The 12,536-nt window shown below is 36.7% G+C and overlaps 1 protein-coding gene across 2 annotated transcripts in view; it reads left to right on the top strand.

Annotated features, from left to right (window-relative positions):
• MSH2 (mutS homolog 2) overlaps positions 1-11,730 on the top strand; it is a 33,722-nt gene extending 21,992 nt beyond the window's left edge. For both annotated transcript variants that reach the window (XM_027453619.3, XM_072035447.1), the window contains exons 11-16: positions 3,265-3,362; positions 5,212-5,457; positions 7,060-7,264; positions 7,575-7,822; positions 9,430-9,602; positions 11,374-11,730. In XM_027453619.3, coding sequence (XP_027309420.1) covers positions 3,265-3,362; positions 5,212-5,457; positions 7,060-7,264; positions 7,575-7,822; positions 9,430-9,602; positions 11,374-11,544 — 1,141 coding nt within the window. In that variant the 3' untranslated portion in view covers positions 11,545-11,730. The remainder of the gene's footprint in view (positions 1-3,264; positions 3,363-5,211; positions 5,458-7,059; positions 7,265-7,574; positions 7,823-9,429; positions 9,603-11,373) is intronic.
• The last annotated feature ends 806 nt before the right edge of the window (positions 11,731-12,536 follow it).

The following is a 12,536-nucleotide window of genomic DNA, read 5'->3' as shown; positions in this document are numbered from 1 at the left end:
ACAGATAACAGCATGTATTGGACTTCCATCCTGTGGTTCTATGGATTAAGCCGTTTAAAAATTTAAACCTTTAGGTTAATTGCTTTCACGGCTGTTTCAGGTTCTCCTTGTCCAGACAGAAGTTGTCACAGGTATAGCCAAGTCTGCACTTTTTGTTGAATTTTTGCTCTTTCTAAGAACTTTCAAAAAGAGCTAAGGACTAATCCAGTCATCATCTCTCTCTCAGAATTTAATTATTTTAATACAGAAGTAAAGAGGTTGCCTATGTAGAAAGTTGTCTATGAAAAATCATGACATTACTTGACAAATCAGAGGTCTCAGCAATCACCAACTGCATGAAGTTTAACAATAGCAAGTCCCAGGTTCTGCATCTGAGATGGGGTAACTCTAGATACATTCGCAGACTGAGGGACAAGAGGCTGGAAGGCAGCCATATAGAAAGGGATCTGGGCGCTTGGGTCAGTGACAAGTTGAATAAGAGTCAGCAGCCGAAGGGCCAACTGCATCCTGAGTGCATCAAGCACAGCACAGCTGTGATACAGAGTGATTGATTGCCCCACTCTGTTCTGCGCTGGTGCGGCCTCACCTCGAGTACTGTGTGCATTTTTGGGTACCATAGTATCAGAAGGACATAAAACCTTCAGAGTGTCCAAAGGAAGGCACTAAAGATTGTGAAAAGCCTAGAGGGGAGAATATAAGAGGACCATCTGAAATCACGTGTTTTTTTCAACCTAGAGAAGAGACTGAGGGGAAGCCTCGTTATGGCCTACAGCTTCTTCATGAAGGGAGCAATGTGGGAAGCACTGATCTCTTCTCTCTGGAGACAGTGACAGGACCCAAGGAAATGGAAAGAAGCTACATCAGGGGAGGTTCAGATTGCACATTAGGAGAAGATTCTTTACTTGTAGGGTGGTAGAGCACTGGAACAGGCTCCCCCGGGGAAATGCTTATGGCACCATTTTGCTGGAGTTCAAGAAGCATTTGGACAACCTTCTCAGACATACGATTTGATTTTTGGGTGGTTCTGTGGGGAGCCAGGAGTTGGACTTGACAACTCCTGTGGGTCCCTTCCAAATCGGGGTATACTATAAATCTAAGATACTTAAGTTGAAGGAGTTTCTTGAGGTTAATTGGTCCAAACCCTCACTTAAAGCGGAGCCACCTTTGAAGTTAGATGCAATCTCAAAATTAGATAGCTCAAGGTAGCTCGAGGTCTTGTTCAGTTGCCCATGCTTCAAGCATCCTTCATAACCTGTTGGGGCACAAATTCCAGTGTTTAACCACTCTTTATGAAAACTTTCTTCATCAGATCTAGTGAGAACTTCCCTTGTGACAGCTTGAGTATGTAGTGTCTCATCCTTTTGCTCTCTACTTCCAAGAGTCTGACACCTCTCCCCTCCAGACTGAATAAACATTCTTCCCTCAGCCTATCCTTGTATGCCACATGCATGTGCTTGAAATCTTTGTGGTGGCCATCTGCTGCAAGTTCAATGTCCCTTTTACACTGGAAAGTCAAAATTGAAGACAACATTGCAGATGTGGCCTCACAAGTAAAGGGGAAGAACCACCTTTTGACATGCTGGCTACATTCTTATTAGTACAGCCAGTATTAGCTTGGCCTTTGCCTCAGGCACACACAGCTGGTTCATGTTCAGCTTGTTGTCCGCTGTGTCCCCCAACTCTTTTATGCAAAGCTGTTTTATAGGCATTTGGACCCCAGTCTGTATGGTTACATGGAATTATTTCATCCCATGTGCTGGACTTTGCATTTACCTGTGTTTGAAATTGCCCACCTATTTCCTTGGTCTGATATCCCAATGAATCGCAGTCCTGTCCTGCAGTGTACTGATGGTTCCTCTTAAGTGGTGGTGTTTATAACCTAGCTGAAAGTGCATTTGAAAGTGCATTCAGTCCTATCATCCAGGTTATTAAACAGTTTCAACCCCAAGAAATGCTATGAGTAATCAACTGCCACTTGGACTTCAGATTCCTGAGAAGTTTGTTCTTGTCTGCTTCATGTGTTATATATAGAATGGTTAAAATACCAGAGATCAATACATCACACAGTCTGTTTCAGACAAACCATGTAACTGTCACTTCAGGTATAACAGTTCCTGCTGGAGTTCACATCACAGAAGTGCCCTTCTTGAGAGAGATCTTGATCGACAGATGTAGAAGGCAGGGTTGGTTTCAAGCCTGTGCTATTACTGATAGTGACTGTTTCTGTTAATCAGTCACTTTCTTAAGTAATAAATCCTTTGCTTTGAAAACAATTGCAAAAATATTGATGTATTTCACACCAACCAAGATTCTTGTGTATTTCACACAAAATTACTTAAATGAACAAAGTAAAAACCATAATTGTGTTTTGTTTTATTACAAGAATATTTTTTCAAAATATTTATTCCTTATTTTTTTTTATTCTAAACGTGTTTCAAATCTAAATGTAATGATTAAGTTAGGCTTTTCCAGAACATAAGAGATGGTACTTAGAACCTCTACTTTAACTGTCATCTGTTACTTTTATAAGGAAAAGTGTTGCAGATCACTAACAAAGCAGAATTCTCTGTGCTTAGTTGATAGTTACAGTTGTTTCTGTAGACACTGTGGTAAGTACAAGGTTTCTACCTATACTGAAGGTGCACTACCTGGATATCCATGTTTCATGTTCAGTCCTACTGGCTTTCAAAATGTAAGATGAATAGCTTGAGAAGAATAAATAATTGTTTTACATATTCTCTTAATTTTGCTTTACCCTATTTTGAAGGCTAGAACCAGTTGTTAGTGACAGTAGTTCACTGAGATTTTTACTGAATGGGAGAACTTAAATGCCTTCAGCTCTGACAAGCCTGTTACAGAACTCTGGGCTATTTAGTTGCTTGGCAGGATGTCTTATCTGCCAGCTCCACAGTGTGCCACATCTTGCTGTAAGATGGCCAGAAAATTCAGTTTAAAGAGAAAATTCATAGCACATAGCTTGTCCATAACAAATAACTGCACTGTAAGATGTTAAGAATGCTTGTGTTTGGAATTGCTAGAATTGCTGGTTTGGCCTTGTGGATGATTTTCAACTCAGAATTAATCTTACTGATATCCTGGCTGAGTTGTAGGTTAACTGTTTTGTGGTCTTTGGGTTGAACCCACTTGTTAAAACAGGTGAGGATTTCTGGTACTGACTCATAGATGATGCGGTCAGAAGTTACGTGTTGTAGCAGTTAAGACAGAGGACATCACAACTTCTAAATGTTGTGGTTTTGTTCACAGCAAATTGAGCGCCGTCAATGAAGAATACATAAAGAACAGAGAAGAATATGAAGAGGCTCAGGATGCAATTGTTAAGGAAATCATTAATATTGCTTCAGGTGAATGCATCAGTGGTGATGTGTATGACAGTGTGGAATCCTGGGAGGACTTTGTAGGTCCTTACACAGAGAAGGACCTTAAACTTCTCCAAAGAATTAATGTGTGAAATGGGTTTTGGTCTACAGATAGTTGTTGAAAATTTGAAATATGGTGTCTTCTGGTCAGACCTTTTCCTGGAGTTGCTACAAATGTGCAGTGATGGGGCATGTGCCCTGTGTCCCTTAACAAGGAGAAAAAATGTGTCCATAAAGGCCACATCTATGATCCTCCCTCTCTGACTGTGGGCATCCCCACCCAAACAGCAGGCTAGGTAGAAGGCAGAAGAGGTAAAAGGCAACAAGGAACTGAGGTAACCGGACCTCATGACTGTGATGAAATAATGTTGGTATGCCATAGAAGAACAAGTTAGTCATCATTTATATAGTGCAATAAAAAACTGTTGTTTTCCTAATTAATTTTCATGTATTTTTGTTCCAAGAGAATCTTTATGGTTCTTTACCAAAAGGAGACGATATACTAGGAAGTTTGTCTGGAGGATTCTGTAAATATTATCTCCTAAAAACACAAGTTCCAGCAGAACAAATCACAGAATCATAGATTGACTTGGTTTGGAAGAGACCTTCAAGATCATCCAGTTCCAACCCCCCTGCCATAGAAAGGGATGCCACCCACTAGATCAGGTCCTTGAAAGGGAGAAGTAGAAAGTGAAAGCCCTAATGAATATTAAGCTAAGGGCAAATGTATTAAAGATGGGTAAGCAATTTTAAATCTGAATGTAAATACATTTCAACATATAAAGTTGCAGTGGAAATCTTTGACCTGCTGTTATGGTAGGGAGCTTGCCAGTAAATTAAAAAATATATTTTTTTAAATCTTGATAATCTTTAAGTGATGTTTTTTCATGTGCAGCATGGTGAGGTTTATATATGTATCTGGAAAGTTAAATTGAGTATTATATAGCAGGAATAGCTATGTCACCTATAAATACCTAGTATGTTTAAAAAAAGGCTTGCTGCTTAAGGTCTGTAGTGTGCAGTAATAGAAAAAAATCATTTTTCTTCCCACAGTGGAGGCAATTTAATGAAAAAGACTGGATTAAGGATGTAATTTGTAGTGAAAGTGACTTGAAGTCCTTTTAATGATCTATGCTTAGCAAAGTTCAAGAAATGATGTTAGAATAGTGAATGTATTTTTTAAAGATTAGAGTCTTTCTGAAAGTCACTCCTCACCTTTTCCTACATATGCATCTCCTTTGCAGATGTTACATGCTTTACCTCTATAGGCCATCATCCCTTTCACTGGAAGCCCCTCCCATCTCCCCTACCTCCAAAAAAACCCACAAAACACAAAAACTTAAAACCAAAGTTGATACTGGGCTTACTGGGTCATCTAATCTAGTCGCCCGAGATCACTGTATCTTACAGACCGCTCCATAACATAATCTGCACAAACATAAGTGGTTGCACAGAGCTGTGTCTGAATTGTCAGTGCTTCGTCTCAATTGCCCTTGCTGCAAAGTTCAGTGTATTACTGAGGAAGGAAGTGGCTTGAATTTCCAGCCTTCTTGCTGTTGTACTATTTGCATTCCCACACTAAGATAAGCTGTTTGTCATTGCCTACTGTTAAGGCAAAACACTTCTTTTCTGAGTCTGACAAAGTCCCGTTTGTACTCAAAGTACTGAAACTTAAAGGTTGCATCAGAGTTTGTCACAGAAGATGACTGGTATCTTGTGGAAAAAAGATTTTAATGCAGATGGATTAAATTTGGATGCTCAGCATATACTTTAAGATATTTTTTCAACAAGAATAAAAGAAACATTGAATTTGTCTCTCTGTAATCAAAAACAGGTTATGCAGAGCCAATACAGACTATGAATGATGTAATAGCTCATTTAGATGCAATTGTCAGTTTTGCTCATGTGTCAAATGGAGCGCCAGTGCCCTATGTCCGTCCTGTCATTTTGGAAAAGGGACAAGGAAGGATTGTGCTGAAAGGTGCCAGGCATCCTTGCATTGAAGTGCAAGATGAAGTGGCCTTCATCCCCAATGACATTACATTTGAGAAGGGCAAGCAGATGTTCCACATTATTACTGGTAAGCGTACCTTTTTCTCTTGTCATTTAGATAATAATTTTTTAAAAGAAGTATTTCTTATCTTTTTTTTTTTTTTTTTTTTTTAAAGGGGCGGGGAGGGGAGAAGTTATGTCAGAACAATTTCTCTAATCAACGAAGGATGAGCAACTAGAGAGTTATTCATGTGTGTGTATGTAGGCTAAGATTTAGCTCTGGAAAAGAGGGTTGGATGTTTGTAACTGATTTATTGTGTGTATATATATATACACACAATATATTGTGTGTATATATACACACTATATATTGTGTGTATATATATATATATATATATACACACAATATATCTATATATATATATATCTATTGTTTATTTTATACATACATATTTAAAAGTGTCTACAGGGTTCTTGTCAAATGATTCCTGTGGGTAGTGGATATTATGGAAGCTTATGCACATAAATAGGTCTTCCAAACTACTAATCATAGAATTAGATTTTACAATTGTAGTTAACACTGCACTGTTCGGAGAAGGTGGTCACTAATTTAGAAGTATTCATTTGGGAAGAAGAGAGAGGCAGCTGTGAAGGAAGTAATTTCTTACCAGGAAGTAAGAAATTAATTCCTTAATACTTCTATTCTGTGCCTTACTGAATGTCACTTCACAAGCCAGATGACCTCAGGAGCTGGAGAACCTGAACCTACCGAGGTGATTTGGAAAATTCCAGTAGGCACCAATTGTACCGTAGCCACGTAGGCATCTTCTGTAGACAAGATTTTAAACACCCACTTTGTTAATGTTTTCTTTTAGTGATAAAGTTGATTTAAAATGAAAAACATGTTTTAATGACTACCTTTTTTCTCCCCATTCTTGGTGTAATTAAGATAATTTTGGTATACAGGGAAACATTTTTTAGTGTTTATACATTTAATTGAATTTTAATTTTCATTCAGATGTGCTTGATGCATTCTGAGTAGCAAAGATCTGAAATTAGAGAATGATTGATGAACATTTCTAACATGATCAAAAGAACTGCAAGAATATGAATAAACACATGGCACTACACTTATTTTTCTGGTTAGCAAAAGTCAAATAATCATTTTTTTGAAAATACTTTTTATTTTATTTGCACTTAGCTAAAATATAATTTCATAATATCTGTTTTTGATGATTCAGAATCCCTTTAGATTGTAATTTAAATTGCCAGAAAGCTTGTACCCAGTCTGTAACTAAGCTATTTCATTTTTGCAGACAAATTGTAATTGTAGTTTGAAGTAAAAGCAAATTATTTTTGTTCCTAAGCAGCAATGCTGATGACTTTAAAATGAAAGCTTATTAGGATTAGGTATGAACATGTCTTTTATATGACTTCAGAGACAAAAAAACAGCAATAAAAAAACAAACCCCCACCACAACAAAGAAAAGCATTCAGTAAGACATGCCGCCTCTACTATTGCTGGTAGAGCTACTTGTTGCACCTGTTAGACAAGTCTCGTTCTCTCTCTCCTGGCAAAAGAGTAAGAAGCTTCCGTGGTTTTTGTTCTAAGAGCCTGTTCTCCTTTCAAAAGAATGTTGAACGGTGAAAGATGACGTTTTTGAATTCCTCTGCAAAATTTCTTCTTTAGGCCCTAACATGGGAGGAAAATCAACGTACATCCGACAGACTGGGGTGATTGTTCTTATGGCCCAAATTGGGTGCTTTGTACCCTGTGACTCTGCGGAAATAACCATTGTGGATTGTATCCTGGCTCGGGTAGGAGCTGGAGACAGTCAGCTGAAAGGTGTGTCTACTTTCATGGCTGAAATGTTGGAAACTGCTTCAATCCTTAGGTAAGTCCTGTGTTTATTTGTTTTTGTAGGTTAGGGTTGATTGGAAAGGATGTGCTCTAAGAACGATGCATCTCAAGATTTTCTTTTATATAGGTTCTCAGCCGACAATATCAATTCCTTTATAGGAGGACTGTAAGTTCTTGAAGTAGCCTACTATTTATTTCAGTGGTCATACAGAGGTGCTACCAGGATGCAAAGTCTAAAAGGGCCAAAGAAAGCGTAATATGGAACATAACTTCTGGTACTCCCATATCCAGAATAACCATGTTGAGATTGTGCTTTTCTCAAACTTAATGCTCTTCTTTTTTAGGACAGCATCTGAAAACTCCCTAATAATCATTGATGAACTGGGAAGAGGAACTTCTACCTACGATGGCTTTGGCTTAGCATGGGCTATTTCAGAATACATTGCTAGCAAAATCTGTGCTTTCTGTATGTTTGCTACACATTTTCATGAACTGACAGCACTTGCTGATCAAGTGCCAACAGTAAATAACCTACATGTTACTGCTCTAACCAGTGATGACACACTGACGATGCTTTACCGTGTCAAGGCAGGTAAGACTGTATAAATGGTGAAAAGGTAAACTTAGCAAATATTATGATAGGAAAAAAAATAATAATATGCCCCAAGTAGGTGAGTGAATTATCTCTTGGATCCCCTCCTTCTTTTTAAAATATGTATCAATTCATCTATTCTGGTCTTTGATGAAATCTCTAGAAGCCACGTTTCATAGTTTTCTTCAACCTGTTTTCCCAATTTTAGACATACACATCTTTTCTTTGTACATGCGGTGTTTTTTCATGTGACCAGTTTTCCTGGAAGAGCTATTGAGCACAGAGGCACAATAGTTTGTAATATTTGTAGTCAGATTAGGTGCAACATTACAAAATCTTCATCTTAAAATAGCTAGTCTCAAACTGGATGCATTTCATATAAGGTTTTGCTTTTAGTGTTGTGCTCTTTCCTTTTTGGAGGAGTTGTGTTGTTGAAGCAAGAAGGTGAGTGTATGCACCTCATATCCAGTTTTGTTCTGAAACAAATAACAGGTTTCATGTCATTTGCAATGTATAACTAAATGTGAAAGACAAGACATGAAACTTTTTATAGAGTATTTTCATTCCTCTCTTCATGAAAAGGGTACATGGGGTACAATTTTCCAGGCCTCTGTTCAGGACTTTCTCAACAGAAATCTGAGTTAACTTTGTCTGTAGAGGTGTATGTTCTTAGTATAAAATCAGGAAAACTAATTTATGCTTAAAAATCTTAATTTCTTTTAAGAAATCTGAGTGATTACAATGTTGATGAAACAGAAAAAATCTAAATACCAGATTTTTCTTTGCCTATTCTCCAGTTACCCAGTATTTAGTAGATGCTTAGTGAAGTGTCATTTTGAATGTATAAATCATTTATTATAACTCTTAGCTGAAGACCAGAATTAAAAGGATATAGTAATATTTGGGGTGGCCAATTGGAATGATGGTGATGGCAATGTAAACAATTGGAGTTGATAGATTGTAACAAAGGGCTTTTGATACCGAAGTGCAAATGATTTTATGTAGCTGTGTATAATTGACGTATTCTGAGCAAGTGTGAGAACTTTCATTCTCAACCAAATGTTATAAACAGTATATTAATTGAAGTCAGTGTAAACATGAAGCTGAAAGGTTTTGATATAATTAAACTCCTCCTGGAGACTAGGAAGCTATGTGGGACTGACAGAAAAGAGGAGGAGGAGGATTGAGAGTGTACCACACCATTTTTTTTAATATGTAAGCATAAATGCAGTTTTTGTATATTTATACAAATGATGCAGATGGTTATTTTCTACAGATTCTGCTGAAGTACTCTCATGAAAAAAATCATTCTGTTTCATTCAAGTACAAGAGGAAAACTTCTGTCTGAATTTTTTTTCTTTCTTCCTGAAGCACTTCTACCTCTGCAATTACTGCTGTAATACAGCTTAATTTAATAAGAGCATATTCTTTAATCTGTGTTATCATATATAGTCTAAAAGATAAATCAAAATATACTGTGAAAACCAAACTGTATCACACACTTTTTCAGAATAGAGAATTATTATAAGTTTGTTCACATACTCTCTGTGTGCATGGCCTTGTCACCTCTTGAGATTTCTTTACAGGTTGTTTTTCTCTCAACCCAGGTGTTTGTGACCAGAGTTTTGGAATACATGTAGCAGAGTTGGCGGCTTTCCCAAAACATGTGATAGAAAGTGCAAGAGAGAAAGCACTGCAACTGGAGGAGTTTCAAAACATTGGCAAGTCCAAGGAATCTGAAGGAGAACCACCATCCAAGAAAGTCTACAGAGAAAGAGAGGTTTGCCAAAATAAATGCTTTTTTTTTTTCCCCCATTTGTTTAGCTGGAGTAGCTCAAGCAAAAATAGTTTTAGGATTCAGCTTTTCCCAGAAGCTTAATCATAATTAAATGTGCTTCTGTTTTTCTGTAATAAAATGTTTTAGCTATGAAGTTTGTTAAGAGTTGAAGAGATGTTCAATGGTAGTGAGTTTTGGTTTTAATTCATTTCACATTAAGCTAGGGCAAGAATTTTATCTAAAGACTTGCTCATAAGAACTAAATATATCTTTTTTTTTTCCTGAAAGAATAGTGATCAGCAGTTGGTGTGATTGGCATAGAACTGAAGGTGTTCACAGGACCATGTCTCTAGCTGTTCTGTGGGATTTTCTTTTGTGTTCATTGATTTTGTTGGCTACTTGGTTTATATACAACATTTCTTGAGACTTAAGTTGTAGCTTTTGTATTACTTGTTGTTTAGATTATTCTTGGCTCTGCAGGTGGGTTGTACCTGGTTTTGCTCTCCTCCCTTTTTTTCTGAGGGCTTGTTAGCACTAACTTCTTTGAGCTCAACGTGATTCTGTTCAGATCTGTTCTTGAAGTGTTAATCATATCCAAAGAGGTTTCTACATTTAAAAAGCCTTTGTTTCAGAAAGAGGCTGCTACTTTATTTTCAGTTCCAGAGGCCCACTGCATGTTTCCTTGTCTCAGTAAGAACGTTACAGATAGAAGAAGTGTTATAGATGAATGATCTCTGTTTTGTCTTACCTGTTGGTATGAGGAGGTTCCCCCCTCCAGCTACATCAGCTGCTCTATTACCTTTCCTCTGCCAACTTTCTAGATACCATGGTGAAGTATTTTTCAAATTAGTTGGATCTGGCTGTGTGATGTTAATTTGTTGTAAATTAAATTGACAAGGCAAACACTTCTGACAAATACAGTGTCATGTTTTATTCTTTGATAATTCAGTAATACATAATATATTGAAAACTCTCTAGGCAATAGAATGGCATAGCATTAGATTTCTTGTCCAGGCAATTTGTCTACCTTCATTAACATATTTAGAGGCACAATTGTACTATTATATTTCCAAGTGCTTTGGAGAATTCCTCACTGAATGGACACTGCATTACTCCTAAATATTGAAATGAAAATATGAATGCTTTGTGGCAGAGTAGCTAATGTAGAAAATGCAGAGGACTAGGCAGAAATCTGTGTTCTGGGCAAATTGTTTCTGATACAGGAATCCTGAACACAATTCATTAAAATATTTGTTCTTGTTATTCATTTCAAATTGTTTAGAATTTCCACTTTGCCTGTTTGTGTAAAAGCATATGCATAAAACTTAATTATCATCTGTTCTCAGTGCTAAGAGCCACTCTCCAGTTGCTTGGTAACAATTTGTTCTTTGCTTTTGCATATGGAAACATTGATTTGGATTTACAGTTCTTCCAAAAAGTAACTAGTTTGGATAATACAGCATCTCTAGCTTGCAAACCTCTCCTACTGTGGTTGTGTACTGGAATTAAATGTGGAACACCTGTAGGAGCTCTCAATGGAAAACATTGTTTCTTCTGATCAGCTTGTGTTTGGGACAGAACTCCTGATATCAGTATATCTGCATATTGTTCTGGTGTCAGGACCACAAGAGCAAGTCCAAATTTTTTTTTCCTGCAAAAAGTTTCTGGTGCTGAATAATACTTTGTATTTATGGTATAATTTGGAAAAGAGCTTCTGGAAATAATCTAAATATTCTGTTTTGTTTTCCTCTTTCTTCCCCTCACTCCATTTTAGGAAGGTGAAAAGATCATTCAGGATTTTCTTAGTCAAGTGAAAGCATTGCCCCTGACAGATATGTCAGAAGAAGACATCAAAATCAAGCTGAAGCAGCTGAGAACTGATGTGTTGGCAAAGAACAACAGTTTTGTGAATGAAATCATTTCCCGAACAAAAGTTACATCATGAAAGATGTGAGAATAGGATGCAGCTCTTGAAGTGCTTGAAGATTTTTTTCCTTACATTTCAAGAACTCTTACTTTCTTGTTGTGTAGTTTTTGAACTTTGATGTTTCATACTGATTTGTGTAGGCTTTTTCTCTTGGATTGTATTTTTTTGTAAAAAAATAAATAAATTGGCACCCATTGTGCTAGATTCCTGCTTTAGTTGTGATCATTTGTGTTCTTGTAGAAGTTTTCAATAAAAGGCTTTTTTCATAGTGAGAGAATTATTGACTGTACAAACAAAACAGGTAAGGCTTTACCAGAAGAATAGAAAATACAGAAAGCGTAACACTTCAAATAGCATACAACTACCACAGCCTTGAAAAGCAATGGCCCATACACAAAATCTTTTTTTTTTTTTTTTTATATGGTGTGATTACATTAATTCAGTGAAGTTTTAGTAATGCTCTTTTAGTGTTCCATTATAAAAAGCATCCTAAGTGATATGTCTTAAAATTTTTGTGGGTGTACCTGTGTGGAGCTTTGGAAGAGAATTCTTTTTGTTTTAATGTGTGGGCAGGTAATACTTGAGTCAAATATACTACAGGCTTATTCTTCATGGTTGAGTGGTGGTAACTTGCATTTTTTGGATAATTTTGTAATGTAAGCAGAGGCTGAGGTAAAGTTATAGTTTAACTGGAACTTCTGAGTTGGTCTTAGTTTGTCAAGTCTGTTTATGAAGAAAGTATGCATTGATTTATTTATGTATTTATTTTAATCTACTACTCACACTGAGACATTTTGAAAGCATTCTGATACAGGTTTATATTCTGGATATTTAGCATTTTGAATTGTAGCTCTAGAATGCTTTACCTATATTTAAAACTACCCATACTGACAGATTAATGGGAAAAGGTGTTCATTGCATTGAGATAGGAATAAAGTTATGCCAAAAAATGTCATGAAAATTCTTGTTTGTTTGTTTGTTTTCTGTAGCAGAGATTACATCAGTGGTTT

The sequence above is a fragment of the Anas platyrhynchos genome, chromosome 3 (assembly GCF_047663525.1).
Source record: "Anas platyrhynchos isolate ZD024472 breed Pekin duck chromosome 3, IASCAAS_PekinDuck_T2T, whole genome shotgun sequence".
In the NCBI taxonomy this organism is placed as follows: domain Eukaryota; kingdom Metazoa; phylum Chordata; class Aves; order Anseriformes; family Anatidae; genus Anas; species Anas platyrhynchos.
This window is presented reverse-complemented; position numbering and strand designations above follow the sequence as displayed.